We start from the raw sequence: 16,389 nt of genomic DNA, 5'->3' as shown, positions 1-16,389 counted from the left end.
AGTAAAAAAGAAATCTTATTTTAAAATTCATCTAAAGTTCAATCAAATTTTAAAATAAGGCTAATTTAAATTTAAATATATGAGAAAATAAAAAATTGAGCCTTAATTTAAAAAAAGATTCTTCCTTAAAAATAAGAAGATAATTTTATTTTTGTTTGTATAAGAGGGTTTATACATTGTATAAGTACAATGTATTTTAATATAATTTCAAAAATAATTAGCCAAGTTATTTTATATTATTTTTTATTTTTCTTTTTTTTTTGAATTCATTTTCCATATCGACGGAATATAATATTCATAAATCTACAAGACAGTAATATTTTAACTTTACGTTTGACATTTCAGAGTTGTGTAAATGTAAATGAACTCAATAACCAAAGTGAGCACAGATTGCAAAAGCTAAGCTGTAAAGAGAGGGAAGTCGTATTCAGGGGGATAAAGTAAAGTTAAACGAAACTGCTCATAAGTGTACTCAGTTGGGGCAACTGCAAGTACTAACCTTTTGATCTTATATATATGATATATTTCAAATTTATGACACACTTTGTATTTAAATAGAATATTGGGCGTTTAAAAATTAATACTAAAATATAATATAAATATAATGCTATTTTCTTCATTTCGAGTATTTATTACTTTTAAAGTTAATCGAACCATTTGTGAAAATATATGGGTGATTAGGCTGCTTCCACAATAGCTAAATTGCATCGTCTGGTTGGTTTCCATTGTCCCCACTCGCCATTTGTCATAATTCTCGTCAACTACCGCACCCTGCTCTAGTGAAAATTTAGTGACTTTATTGTTAAAATTAAAAGTTACTAAATTTTCACTAGAACAGGGTGCGGTAGTTGACGATAATTATGACAAATGTCGAATGGGGACAATGGAAATCAACTGTCTTGAAGACGATTTTTTAGAACGTGATGATGCGCGCACATCCATTGCCAACTATCGACAAAAAATTTATTTCACGTGTACCAAAAATTTGAAAAACATTTTACCTGGGAGAATATAAAACTTTTATTTTATTTAAAAAAACAGGTTTTTTTTTATAATTTCAATAATATTTACAATCTGAAATTGTGGGAAATAGTGGAACACGTAAAATAAATTTTTTGTCGACAGTTGATAATGAATGCGCGCGCATTGTCTCGTCCAATAGTGCGATTTAGCTATTGTGGAACCAGGCTTAAATTTTTTAAAAAAACGTGGATTTTTTTTTATTTTTGCTTCAAATAAATTTCTACCAGTTTAAATTGTAGAAATATTTGGATAATAAAAGTAAATCTTCGAGCAGTAATTAATGAATATTGATAGAATTTCATGATAAATTATACTGTTTTAGATTGACAATTTTTTTTTTTAAATGATGGAAACAAAATGAATATATAAATAAATTTTCAGTGTCAAAACTTTGTTAATTGATCATAAAATAAATTAAACACAAAGAAATTTCAAATTTTTGCCGACAAAATGCAGAAAAAAATTGTTCTGAATTTTTGCTTTTAATAAAGAATAACTATATTTCTAACTTTGGATTGACTAAAATCTAAAATTAGACAAAATAAATGATAAATAAAATTAATTAACTGAAAAATATTCGATATATGATTTGAACTGGAGTTTTTTTTCGGCAGAACAGCGAAATGACGTTTTAAATTTAATCACCCATATATATAGGAAGATTGAATGTTGATTTTCAGTAAAATATTCTGATGGTTTTACAGAGAGTTTTCGAAGCACACCCGCACATATATACATATATATCTTGTGCATCTACACAAACTCAACGTTAATTCTAGAACTTAAAGTTGGTCAAACTTAAGTTTTAGTTGAAATTGCCCGATGTAATTCGAGGAGTATGTAGCCTCTTACACTTCTATAAAGTTGTGATTGCGTTGATGTGGCGCATCCTTTGGCTAGCAATATACCGTGTTTGTTTATAAAACTGTTCTAATATCAGAGAATATTCATTAATATGAAATTGTGGGAAAGGCGTATATATAGATAATATTTATTGGAAATCTATATAAACTCATGCAGTGAAATATTGATAAATGTTTTTCTTTTCTTAAAATGTGCGCACACAACTGATGGGTAAAAAATATTAGAAATTTTTTTTTTTTTGCAAAATCATTTATTTTACTAAACAACCGAAATACTAAATTGAAAATATAACAAAAATCTGAAACTTGATTTTTCATTTTCAAGTAGAACGCTCCACATATAGTGGAGATACTCGCCAATTTGGCACATTAGTCAGAAACGACGCTCTCTTTTCTAACAATCGTTACTGACCTCATTAAAATAGACTTATACGCTTTACTCACTAAATTTCTATTCACTTGTTTCAGAAAAGAGAAAAAAGTATTTACAATGATGATAATAATAGTAACATTGAAAATAATAATAATAAGAATAATTGTTGTATTATTATTAATAATAATAATATATGCAAAGAAAACAAAGTGTTATTTCAATAGTAAATTTAGTGTTAAAGTTACCTGCAACAAACTTTGGTCTAAGGATGTTATTTTAACACTAGATCTAGCTATAGCAAGGTGTCGTTTTCACACCGCTTGAAACTTACTTTCATCAAGAACAACATCATTTATTTTCTACGATGTTGTGATGAAAATATAAACTAATATGGGTTAGAAGTTTATTATTAAAAAAAAAATTAAATTTCTTTAAAAGACCTTTTTCACCAGTTGTGGCCACTTTTGCTCCAGTTTTTGTCACTACTTGAAAAATTGTTATAAATAATTATTTATAACAATTTTAATTATAAACAATTATAATAATTAATTATAATGAGAGTTTATTATATTTATTAACAAATAATTCATTTTATATTCATCAATCGAGTACAATAATGTAGATAATTTATAATATTGAAAAATTAATTAATTAACTATAGTAGAGGATAAATAATTAAAAATCAGTACGCGCAAGAAATTTTTTTAATATTTGAGGTTATTCTTTTAAAATTAATGTCTTTATATAAATAATCCTTCACATATATGTATACAAGAGAAAAATAAAAATATTGCTACTGTCCCCACTCGCAATTTGTCATAATTCTCGTCAACTACCGCACCCTGCTCTATTGAAAATTTAGTGACTTTATAGTTAAAATTAAAAGTTACTATAAAGTCACTTAATTTTCACTAGACCAGGGTGCGGCAGTTGACGAGAATTATGACAAATGACGAGTGGGTACAATGGAAAACCAACCAACATTAATCTAAAAGTGTCCACAATCTGTACTTCTACACGGAAAAAACAAACTAACTATTTTAGCACCATACTGCTTTATCCTTTAATAGTATATAATTTCGTTTACCTATTAAAGTATGAAATAATGTTTTTTTTGTTTAAAGTAAGCCCATACTAAATAAGTATAATGGTTATACTCTTATAGCAATAGTGACGTACTTTAAAAGCATAAAATTGATGCCCGCGAAGTACGACATATAGTCTACCTAAAGTAGCAAGAGTTTCTTCTTTTTTGGTGGATAAATTCTTGCAACCTGCGTTTTGACCACGCCTCCCTCCCTTTCCAACCATCGATATTTCGATATATAGGCCAAAACGCAGGTTGCAAGAATTTATCCACCAAAAAAGAAGAAGCTCTTGCTATTTTAGGTATACTATATGTCGTACTTCGCGGGCATCAATTTTATGCTTTTAAAGTACGTCACTATTACTATATAAGAGTATAACCATTATACTTATTTAGTATGGATTTACTTTAACCTTAAAAAAACATTATTTCATACTTTAATAGGTAAACAAAGTTACATACTATTAAAGGATAAAGCAGTAGGGTGCTAAAATAGTTAGTTTGTTTTTTTCGTGTATCCTAAATAAAAAAAATAATTAAAATATTCTTTAATAAATTCTCTTTTAAAAAAAGCAATAACATTAAAAACAACTGGACATAATATGTTTCAGGGATCCAAATAAAGCGAGTCCATTAACATGGTCTGATAACAATACTTCGACAAGTCAACCTTTTTGGGACTCGTACGATGCTATAAACCAACTCTACCTTGAGGCTGGACGAATAACGGAGATTCGATCACACTATAGAGGACATAAAATGAGTCTTTGGTTAAATTTACTTCCGCAATTACATCGTCCTGGTTATGAAGTTAGTATGCGTCACCATCATCTTTTGGAAAGTGCAAGTCTATATGAAGGAGCCGTTCGACCCCAGTCATTGGCACTACCCATTCCAGCGCCACCAATTCCCGTTCCATCGCCAACAGAGCCTTCAATGCCCGTTTCTATCTCAACAACTGAATGCACACCAAATACAACAACAATGATTCCAACTACCGTTAAAAGTCAACAATCCAATCTTGGAGTAGGTCCTAATAATCTTCTTCGGAAACTGGCCTCCAGTCATTATCAAAGTTACACAACAGCATTAACAGTAACTATCGCCGTTGGTGTCTTCCTCTTGCTTTTGAATATATTGATATTCGCTGGTATTTACCATCAACGTGAAAGGAGTTCATCTTCAAGTTTAAGTGGATTTGGTGATAAGAAGAAAGAAGAGCTTCTTGAAGCTGGTTGCTCCGGTATTGAAACATCCAATAAACGAAGACTCTCCACTTTTGCTTTAACTGATTCTTTATCTTCAAGTCCACCCTCACATAAAGTGAAATTAGTCGATGAACTTGAAATGACACTACAACAATTTCAATGTTCACCACCTCCCGGTGGAAAGAGATTAATGGATCCTCCAACTTATAATAGAAGTCCTTGTCTTCAACGATCCCGAACACCATCACCCTGCGTTGATGCAACAGTTGGCAGAGATGACGATGATGACATTGAAATAGACGATGGACTACCTGAACCACCACCTCCGCCAAAAGCTCCAGCGCCTAATATTGCTGCTTTAGCTTGTCCTGGAATATTACGACAACCCGGCACTCCGGGAAGTGCCAAGAAACGAGTTCAAATTCAGGAAATTTCAGTGTAAAAAAAAAAAATTCCGTTCGAAATATAGGTGATAAGGGACTAGTGATACTAAAAAAAAAGTGATATCGTTCTCTGAAATAATCGAGGAAATAATCTTTCAAAGGGTGAATTCTCTAAATATTTGCTAAAAGTTATTTCATAAAAATTCTGATATCTATGCTAGCATGAGAAGATGGAAAGTGCCAACCATTATTCACAATCAATTGTTCAATTGATCAATGTGGTGATTTAAAGTGAAGTTGGTGTGTAGTAAAAGGGACACATGGAATTAATTATATGTGAACATAACATGGGATTGAGGAAAACCAAGTGGAATTATTCTAGGAATTGGAAGTTAAAGTTGTAACCATCAGAAAGTAGTTTCAGTGATGGTATTTTGAATGTGTAAAATTATTTAACGAATAAAGTATATAAATTGGGCGTAATGTATAAAAAAAAACAATTCTGGCTATTATTTTAATATATGATTTTGTGGATAATTGTTGTGAAGTGAATGGAGTGCACAGATCCATCCCTATATTTATTATTTTATCGCTGATATTACAACAAAGGGGTGCTTACAAGTCTCAAGCGAACTGCTCCTATATAGGTAAATCAAAAACAGTGAAAGTCGTTTTTCCTATTATTCAATAAGAATACTCGAGTTTAAAAAAAAAAGTAATCTCCGAAAACTTAAAAGACTGAGATAAATCGGACAACAAGAAGATACGTAATATTTAATAATACGTAAAAATTAAACGCACAATGCAGCCAGTTGTAAATAGAGAGAAAACAGCTTCCACGTAGAGGATGTTAACATGTAAGCATCCCTGGTGTGTGTGTGTGTGAGTGTGCAAAAAAAACAAACACCCGTGCTTGGGGCCATCTTTAAATTTAGGAAGAAAGACGCTCGTGTTTCAGTTGGCGCCTTTGTCATTTAATTGCATTATGTAAAGCTTTTAAAGTGTTAAGTTTAAAGTGCATTAAAAAAAAAAACATAATATCTTTATAAGTATAAATCAAAAAGTAGCTTCTTGTTATTGTAGAAATTTATTGTCTGTTACTTTGTTGATTCGTGAAAGCGAAACTGAAACCAAAGAGCGAAGAAGGAATTGGGCGAATATGGTCACATGTTCATAGTGACCTATCTCCAAAACAAATTTACGAAATGTCCCAGTTGGTCCCAGTTACCATTTTACATATAAACATATACGAGTTACACATTATTTAGTATAAACATACACTAAATTTACAGACTAAAAGTACAAGCTTCAATTTTATTTGAAATAATTTTATCCTCATAAAATACTGTCACTAGAAATAGTAGGTACTATATATTCAACTTTCAAATTGTTAATGTTTGAAAATTTCAAAATATACCGGACATATAATTTTATTATAAAGAATTTAAACTTACTTTATAAAAAAAAATCTACTGATGTTTATTATTTATGTGTACTTTTTCATGTAAATAGTAAATCGTCAGGGTTTTACATTATTTTTTTATATAAAAAAGCATATGTGAGGAAATATTGAAAGTTATAATATTGTATTTATTGCACATAAATATTCTTATTTAAAATGAAGCATACACTACTTTTAGTCTGCGAATGCAAAACAAACGAGTCTATCAATGTTTCGAATGTTGGAGTTTGTTTAATAAAGACGTAAAACATATTGAATCCTATTTTCTTCACTTATTATCCCCTGACATCTATATAATATATAGTATATCAATAACTTTTTATCAAGTTAGACCATTAGGTTGCTTAAATGAAATTTTGGAACCTAAGTGTATTAGGATTTTAGTTTCTATTTTTAATTACCTATTTAATAATAAAATTTATTAAAATAATAAAATCGTTTATTATTATTGTATTAAATAGGTAATTAGAAATAGAAACTAAAATCCTAATACACTTAGGTTCCAAAAGTTCATTTAAGCGAGAAATTAAAAAAATTCGACTTCATCCTGTACATTTCTTATGTTTGTTGGTGCACCGCTTAATCGCCATTTTAGATTTCTCCCCTCCCAACTTGAACAACCTAATTGAAATTAAAATTTTCTAAAAACAAATATTGGGCTCAATTGTGATCGATTTGTGCTCATTTCTAAAAAAATTCATTTCTTGAAAAACTCAAAATTCTGAGCAGAAAAACAAAAAAAAATTTGAAATATAAAAAACTAAAATTTCCATAAAGCAAATATTGTGCTTAATTATCTTTTTTTGTGCGCAAATTCATTTTTTGATTTACTCAAAATTCCAGACACAAATTATTCGTTCAAATATAATTTATTTAATTAAATTATTTGGTTTCAAAAATTATTTGATTCAAGCAAATATTTATTTGATAGTAGTCAAGTAATCGATTACTTGAATTCAATACATTTTTTTCAGTGTACTAATATAGATTTAGAGAGTATATTATTTATAAAAAAAAGTATTATTAGTAAAGGGATAAGTAAAATTTTAATTCATCAGGCATCAATTTTTTCTACGATCTAAAATTATTCTATATTATTAAATTTAAAAAAAAAATAAATTATTTCTTATCATGTTGAAATTTTTAGTTTATGAAAAAATTGAATTTTTTCAAAATTTATACAATTGATAAAGTATCAGAGAATCATGAGAAAGACGTGAAAAAAATTGTCGATTTAAATAAGTGCTAATGACTTAACAAATCCATTCCAAGATTAATATTAACATAATGTGACTGTGAAGTCATGTGATTGCCACAACACGTTTCAATTTGTCGGTCACTTTTCTCGTAAGATTCACAAAATCTCAGTTCAATTCATTTAGTATTTTATGAGAAAAGTGACCGACAAATTAACATTGCTGTAATTACGTGACCTGTAACACTCACTTTCTAGAAAAAAAAGAAAAGAATTTCATTTCTATTAGGTAGTATAAAAATTTCTTTTTCAGATTTTTAATTTTTTTTTTTTTTGCATAAAAATTTCTATTCTTTTGCATAATTACTAGCAAAATTAAACGCGCGCAAGCGCGCCAAATTGGGTATTTAATTATTTGTTATAAAGAAATTAAAGATTAATATTATCAATAATAATTTAATTTATTAGAATATTATTACATATTAAATGATAATAATGAAAATTATGTGTTTACAGGCCTCGGATTATACGACTTTTTCCGACTTTTCTTTTTTCAAAAATACGACTTTTATCGACTTATTTTAATAAAATGCGACATTTTTTTTACATTTGAAAAAAAATGTAAATAAAATACATTTTTTTAGTATAAAATGTAAATCTTCTTCAGATCTTCTTCAATTCAATTATTTAACAAATTTTGAACTAAAATGATTCTTCACTAAATTAATTATTTTTAATAATTTTAATGAAATACATCACAAATTCAATTATATCAAAATTATTTTTCAATTAAAATTTTTATGAAATTTAACAATTGTTTATAATTTAAAAAAAAATATCACAATAAAATTAAATTATTTTTTAAAAATTTAAATTCAAAATAAACTAAAATTCAATTATTACCTGAAATTTTAATTCAAAATCAATTAAAAATCCAATAATTATCCAAAATTTTCAATTTAAAATTTTATTATTTACCAAGTTTTCAATTTAAAATGAAATAAAATTCAATTATTTTCTAAAATTTCTATTCAAAATTAATTATCCAAATTTTCAATCAAAAATGAACTTCAATTAAATTATTATCCAAAATTTCAATTAAAATTCAATTATTTCCCAAAATTTTCAATTCAAAATGAACTGAAATTCAATATATTATTATATATTTTATATATATATTTTTTTTTAATTCAAAATTAATTGAATTTTCAATAATTTGAATTTAAAAGCATCGAAAATTTAATTATTTCTAAAATTTTCCATCGAAAATTTTTTTTTTTTGAAAATTTAATAATTTCAATTATAACTCTAAGGATATTCAATTATTTTTAACTATTTTAATAATATTCTTTGAAATTTTAACTATCTGAAACCATTTTTCAATTAAAAATGATTTTCAAATTATTGTATTTTGTCCGCATTTTCTAATAAATTTTTAGTGAAATCATCTAAAATTTTAATTACAGAACACTTAAAGTTTCAATTAATTTCAAAATTCTCAATTTTAAATCTTTGAAAATTCAATTAAATTTAAAAAATGTTTTCCAAAAATTGTTTGATAAATTATTTTTAGTTCTGTGAAATTTAATAATTGTTTGAAAATTAACAATATCTTTGAAATTTAATTATTTCTAAAAATTTCAACTTTAACCCTTCGAAAAGGAGTATTATTAAAAAAAAATTTTTTATTTAAAAATCTGTAAAATATTTTTGTTAAAATAAAAAACAAATCCACTTTTTTTGGAATATAAATCGACTAAAACGACTTTTTGTGTCTTTAAGTTGATTCGAGGCCTGTGTTTTTATAATTAGTACCTTAAAAATTAATTTTTAAAAATAAATTTTTTTCAAATTACTATCTTGTACGAAATTTTCTGGCGCATCTTTTTTCTCATCATAAATTTTTTGTATTTGTAAACAATTTTTGAATCAATATATATAACTTTAAAAAAAATTTCGTTGGTAAACGTTGTGTACTTCAGCTTCGTGAATTGAATTTTCGAATTTGGAATTTTAAAGAAACTTATTCCGAAATTTGGAAACACAATTATACAACTTTGGCAAAAATGAGAAAAAGAATTGTCAAAATTTGACACGTCATAAGATTACTATTCAAAAAAACACTTGACCAAGCATTTTATTATTATATATTTACTATTGAAAATCCCTTACATTTTCTAAATTTTAGAGAAATTATGAAAATTGCAGAAGTTCATCTTACATTCCAGAAATATTTTACATATTTTCTATTAGTAAAAGATTCATAAATTGTTGAGTGTACATTTTGATTTCAGAATAAAGTATAATAATTGGCTTCCTGAAATTATTCTTAATTTAAAAAAAATGTTCATACATAAAAAAAGAAACTAACTATTAATTAATTATTGATAGATTTATTAATTATTAATTTAAAAAAATTAATTTTATTCCATTAATATTATTGAATAGTTAGAAATATGTGGGTCAAAATTTTTCAAATGAATCACAGAAAATTTTCCAAAAAAAAATTAATTTTCAATGCTAAATGGTTTTTTTTTACTCCTACTGCTATCAAAATAAATTTCTGAAAATATTTCCCAAAAACATTATTTTTGCTGTTAAAGTTATAAACAATTGAAATTTTTAGCCGTCTTAAAAAAATTTTTCTCGAGATCCAATTGACAAATTTAAAAACAAAAAATTAGATTTTTAACGTCTTGAAAAGTGATATTTAAAAATAATTTTTGTTTTAAAGAAATTATTATTTTCTGAATAACAATAGTTAACAGTATATTATTCAATATTCTTTTATTTACTCATCATTAATAAATAAGTGACATTATATAATTTTAGCATACGTTTCCAGTTTTAGTCTCATTAGTGTTTCCTTCCACTTCAGGAAATTATTACGTTTAAGAGCAATTAGTATTGCATATGGTTTGTCGTATTTTGTATTGTTCATTAATAGATCTTAATCTTTTGAGAGTATAATATTTTCTAACACTGTTTGAATTTAGAATCAATGTTTTTTAAAAGATATCCCATTCATATACAAAATATATTTTAAAAGTATCTTTTGTTATATATGTTTTATATATATGATGATTAAAACTTGGCATTCTAACCAAACGAATGGGAATGTAAAAACCATTGTTTTCTGAGACATTGTTTCTATATTGAGAAAAGATCTTGATGTTTCAAAAATAGAAATAAATGAAAAATAAAAATAAAGACCGTTAGTATTTTTTTTAAAAGATTTTATAATTTTTTAATCTACCTGATAAAGAAGGCACTTGCATTGAAAAGTTTTGAAATTTTTCAATATTACAAACAATTTTTTTTTGTACAATTTTTTCTAATTCCCAATGAGGTAACAAAAGAATAAAATAATAATTTCATTATGTGACAGATGAAAATGGAACATAATCAAACTAGAAATAGCTGTTTGTAAATTTCCAGTAGAACGTCCGTAATATACCATATCTTTATACAAGGTGTTCAAAAAGTATGGAAACTTGCAAATATCTCGAAAAGTAGGCATTTTCGTGATATTTCATTTTTCACTGTTGAGTTCTGGGCCCAATGTTTTGAGTTCAAAAATGTGGATCTTTTTGTTGGAAACAACTTTTTTGTTGAACATTTTTTACGAAAATCTTTTCGAGATATTTGCAAGTTTCCATATTTTTTTGAACACCCTGTATTTTTGAAACCTTCTCCACCCTGCTTTTTGACAGGATGGAGAAACGGCCTATTCTAGTTTTTGGAATTATAAGGTATAATGAAAGCCTGAGTAGAATAGAAACGCAACCGGAATCGTAATCGCAAACGCAACCGGAAGAATGAGTTAGAGAAGGATAGACATTAGGCTCTGTCACTTGTGACGTCAGAGTCGATTCTAGGTGTGACGTCAGAGGCCTGGAGGGACAACAAACAGACGACACAATGTTATTCTTATGGGGAAGAAAATTAATTTCCACTTTCATCAATTTTATTCATACTTTAAACATGGAAAACGCTTGTTGACATATAATAAAATTGATATGTGTTTTTATAATTAAATTTGTTATAAATTTGATTCAATTGCATTTATAGATTCTATGAATTCGTGATAAAATATAAATTTTGAGGTTAGGGGTGTTTGTTTACTAACTTGAAATCTTTTACTGGTGCGGTAATTCCCACTTAAAATATATATTTTATATCTTTTTTAATAATATGCATACTGGATATTGTTTAATAATGTTGTTAAAATATAAAATGTGATTAGTAAACAAACACCCATAACCTCAAAATTTTTATTTTACACTAGAGTCTCCGAAGAGAGGACAGAAAGAGTCTTGGACCTCTCTACGGAATTCGTCCTTGACGCCGAAAATTGTAAACACTCCAGGGCCGTATATCGTATCACAGAGATGTGTTTTTTTTAACAGAATACATTCTGTTACGTATGTAGAACACTACGCGAAAAAGGTACACTAAAAACAAACGCTCCTGAGTTCACGTTCCTCTTTCTGATCCCGTCCATCTCTTCCCCCCTCACTCCTTACCGCGCCGCGTCACTACTTAGTCCTCTCTTCAGAGGTCCTCTCTTGGGAGACTCCAGTGTATCACGAATTCAGAGAATCTATTAATGCAATTGAATCAAATATATAACAAAATTAATTATCAAAACACATTTTCATTTTATTATATATGTCAAAAAGCGTTTTCCATGTTTAAAATATGAAAGTGGAAACTAATTTTCTTTCCCATAAGAATAACATTGTTTCGTCTGTTTGTTGTCCCTCCAGGCCTCTGACGTTATATCTTGAACTCGAAATATCTCGATGAACTGACACAGCCTAATATTGTTTGTCCTTCTCTAACTCATTATTCCGGTTACGTTTGCAGTTACGATTCCGATTACGTTTCTATTCTGCGTTGGCCTTTAACTGCAAACGCAAACGAAATAATGAGTTAGAGAAGGACAAACAATCTGTCTATCATTCTCTAACTGATTCTTCCGGTTACGTTTATATTCTGCTCAGGCCTTAAAATTTTGACATGATTCTTAACCTAAAAAATTATTTTTCATGCACACTGTAAAAAAAATTTTGTGTCGATTTACACGCCGAATGTAAAATAACTTATTCAACAATGTTAATTTATTATGCTTTGTAAATTTATAACGTTAAACATTTTAATGGCCATACTTTCCAATGTCCAACATTGTAAAATTACACAACCGTGTGAATTCACAACGTTCAGCAGTGTAAAATTAAAATGTTTAACGTTATAAATTTACAAAGCATAATAAATTAACATTGTTGAATAAGTTATTTTACATTCGGCGTGTAAATCGACACAAAATTTTTTTTACAGTGTATCGTTGGAAGGTAAAATTATTCTGTGCGATATTAAATTTACTGCAATTTACTTCAATATTTTTAAGGTTAAAAATAGGTAGATGTATTCAAAGTTGGTTTGTTGTAGTTTCAGATTAGGTCCAATATATCCCATAAATTCCAAACAGATAAGAAAACGAAAGGTAAGTAAATTTATTTTTTTTTGTCCGTGATATATTGACAGTATATTATTATTATTGTTAAATGTAATTACAGTAAATTGTATATAATTCATTGAAAAACATATACCTATTATAGTACATAAACGAGTAAAATTAAATTTATGATACAATTATTTCTGTTTTTAAACATTTTTTATAATTTTATTACCTCTTTCAAGATTATTTTTTATATAAAAATTGTATCTATAGAAAAATTCTGTGCCTTTTATGGCAATATTTACGATCTTATTTTTATTCGATGATGAATTACGCCTCAACGTGAATATTTTTTACGATTTAGAAAACTATATATGTATATGTAAAATTGAAAATAGATTTATAAACGATAAATTAATAAATTGATTAAATTTTGAATTTTTTCATAATATGCGCGCAAAAGACATTTATAAAATCAATATTTTACTCTTTTTTTTCGTTCACGAAATATTGGATCACTTTTTAACAAATCGCGCACGTTATATATATATAACGGAAGTGAAAATCGAATTGATTTTTAATTAAAACCTGTAAATAATGTTTCGCTATAATTAAAGATAAATATTATTTTCTAGAACAATTTCAAAACAAAGCGTGGTTTATACAAACGGAGACATTAAATCAGAGAATACATTGGTTGAAGGTAATATGAGTCAATTGAATATTTGAAATATGAAAAATGAGAAATATATAATTATATATATAGTTTTCTTGTATATGAATTCTTATGGACAAAAGGAATTATATATCAATAAAAAATGAAATCAATAATATCATTAAATTCTATTAATCAGTTTTTAACTTTCATTTCATAATTTTTTCTTCTGGTTCACCAAATTAACAAATAACATGTATTTGGGGTAATTTTAGGTCATTGATTACGAATCTTAAGTCAGACTTTAAAAATTCAAAATGGAGGACAAATTTTTTAAAATAAATTTTTCCCCATATTAAATCCGCCTATTTGACTTTTAATAAACTGACTTCAGATTCGTAATCAATGAACCTAAAAACCCCTAAGAAACAAATTTTATTCAAATATATATCAAACTTTAAGATAATTTCTTAAAATTGACCAATTTTTTAAATATTTGCCTATCATATTGGATGTGGATTTTATAATAATAATAATAAGCCCTTTAAATTCTGTTAAAATATACAACTTGTCGGTCAAATATTACGTCTTCATTTCGGAATATTATAAAATGAATAAAAGAAAAAGTAAACACATATCGACACATAAACATCATACCACATAATTTAAATTATGTTTGGTTTCACGGAAGCACTCCTCTTCTGGGAAAATTATATTTCTAATAGAATTTTTTATTTTTTTATTTAAAATTATTAAATGAGAGTGAAAATCCATATTGGTGAGTTTGAGGTTATGTTTGTCAATCTAATTAAATTTTATTTTTATAACAAACTCAAAAATGAAAATTTAATTTCAGTAATCAGTATTTAAATCTGATGAAGCCAGACGTTGACGGGCGAAAACTTATTTAATTAAGAAATTTAAAAATAAAATGTGGATTTTTACCAAAAAACAACTAACATCTTGACTAAATTATATAAATCCAAAAAAATTATCATCTATAGAAAAAGTAAATGTTCATAATTTCACAATGTGCTCTTGCCTTCTCATTTTTGAGAAAAACCATTTAAATAAATAACTAAAATTTATTATAAATATCTTTTTAAACACTAAAAAAATCACATTTTTTACTCTTATGAACAAAACTTTATTATAATTATTCAGTAAATTGTAGTAAATTTTTTCTTAGAGAAAAAAATACTATTATTTCCCCTAGCAGGGCAGCAGTAAAAGGTCTCTTTGAAGTTTATCCTCAAATCTGAATTTATTCATCATGAAACAAAATATTATATAATAATAAAATGCTTGGTCTGTCCTTCTGTCCTAACTTGAAGTTGGCCTTTTCTGATTTCACGTGTTTTTTTGAATAGTAATCTTATGACGTGTCAAATTTTGACAATTCTTTTTCTCATTTTTGCCAAAGTTGTAAAAATTGTGTTTCCAAATTTCGGAATAAGTTTCTTTAAAATTCCAAATTCGAAAATTCAATTCACGAAGCTGAAGTACACAACGTTTACCAACGAAATTTTTTTTAAAGTTGTATATTCATTCAAAAATTGTATACAAATAAAAAAAATTTATGATGAGAAAAAAGATGTGCCAGGAAATTTCGTACAAGATAGTAATTTGAAAAAAATTTATTTTTAAAAATTAATTTTTAAGGTACTAATTATAAAAACACAGGCCTCGAATCAACTTAAAGACACAAAAAGTCGTTTTAGTCGATTTATATTCCAAAAAAAGGGGATTTGTTTTTTATTTTAACAAAAATATTTTACAGATTTTTAAATAAAAATTTTTTTTTTAATAATAATCCTTTTCGAAGGGTTAAAGTTGAAATTTTTAGAAATAATTAAATTTCAAAAGATATTGTTAATTTTCAAACAATTATTAAATTTTACAGAACTAAAAATAATTAATCAAACAATTTTTTGAAAACATTTTTTAAATTTAATTGAATTTTCAAAGATTTAGAATTGAAATTTTTGAAATTAATTGAAACTTTAAGTGTTTTGTAATTAAAATTTTAGATGATTTCACTAAAAATTTATTAGAAAATGCGGACAAAATACAATAATTTGAAAATCATTTTTAATTGAAAAATAGTTTCAGATACTTGAATTTTCAAAGAATATTATTAAAATAATTTAAAATAATTGAATTTCCTTAGAGTTATAATTGAAATTAATAAATTTCAAAAAAAAAATTTTCAATGGAAAATTTTAGAAATAATTAAATTTTAGATGCTTTTAAATTCAAATTATTGAAAATTCAATTAATTTTGAATTAAAATTTCGGGTAATAATTGAATTTTAGTTTATTTTGAATTGAAATTTTTTAAAAAATAATTCAATTTTATTGTGATATTTTTTTTTTATATTATAAACAATTGTTAAATTTTATAACAATTTTAATTGAAAAATAATTTTGATATAATTGAATTTGTGATGTATTTAATTAAAATTATTAAAAATAATTAATTTAGTGAAGAATCATTTTTGTTCAAAATTTGTTAAATAATTGAATTGAAGAAGATCTGAAGAAGATCTACATTTTATAATAAAAAAATGTATTTTATTTACATTTTTTTTCAAATGTAAAAAAAAATGTCGAATTTTATTAAAATAAGTCGATAAAAGTCGTATTTTTGAAAAAAGTCGTATAATCCGAGGCCTGTAA

General features: G+C 26.0%; 1 protein-coding gene across 2 annotated transcripts in view; it reads left to right on the top strand.

The window, feature by feature from the left end:
• Nucleotides 1-16,389, top strand: part of LOC127279787 (neuroligin-1-like) — a 104,717-nt gene that overhangs the window by 42,514 nt on the left and 45,814 nt on the right. Inside the window, exon 8 of one of the 2 annotated variants that reach the window (XM_051302355.1) lies at nt 3,958-6,656. The exons of the other annotated variant lie outside the window; for it this stretch is intronic. Within the exon in view, the coding sequence (XP_051158312.1) occupies nt 3,958-4,996 (1,039 nt within the window). The 3' untranslated portion in view covers nt 4,997-6,656. Of the gene's footprint in view, nt 1-3,957; nt 6,657-16,389 lie in introns of those variants that run through there. 2 annotated transcript variants of the gene reach the window in all.

This window comes from Leptopilina boulardi, unplaced genomic scaffold (genome assembly GCF_019393585.1).
Source record: "Leptopilina boulardi isolate dan_hultmark-lab unplaced genomic scaffold, ZJU_Lbou_2.1 LbouV2_223, whole genome shotgun sequence".
In the NCBI taxonomy this organism is placed as follows: Eukaryota; Metazoa; Arthropoda; class Insecta; order Hymenoptera; family Figitidae; genus Leptopilina; species Leptopilina boulardi.
The sequence above is the reverse complement of the archived record's forward strand: the minus strand, read 5'-3'. Positions and strand labels throughout refer to the sequence as shown.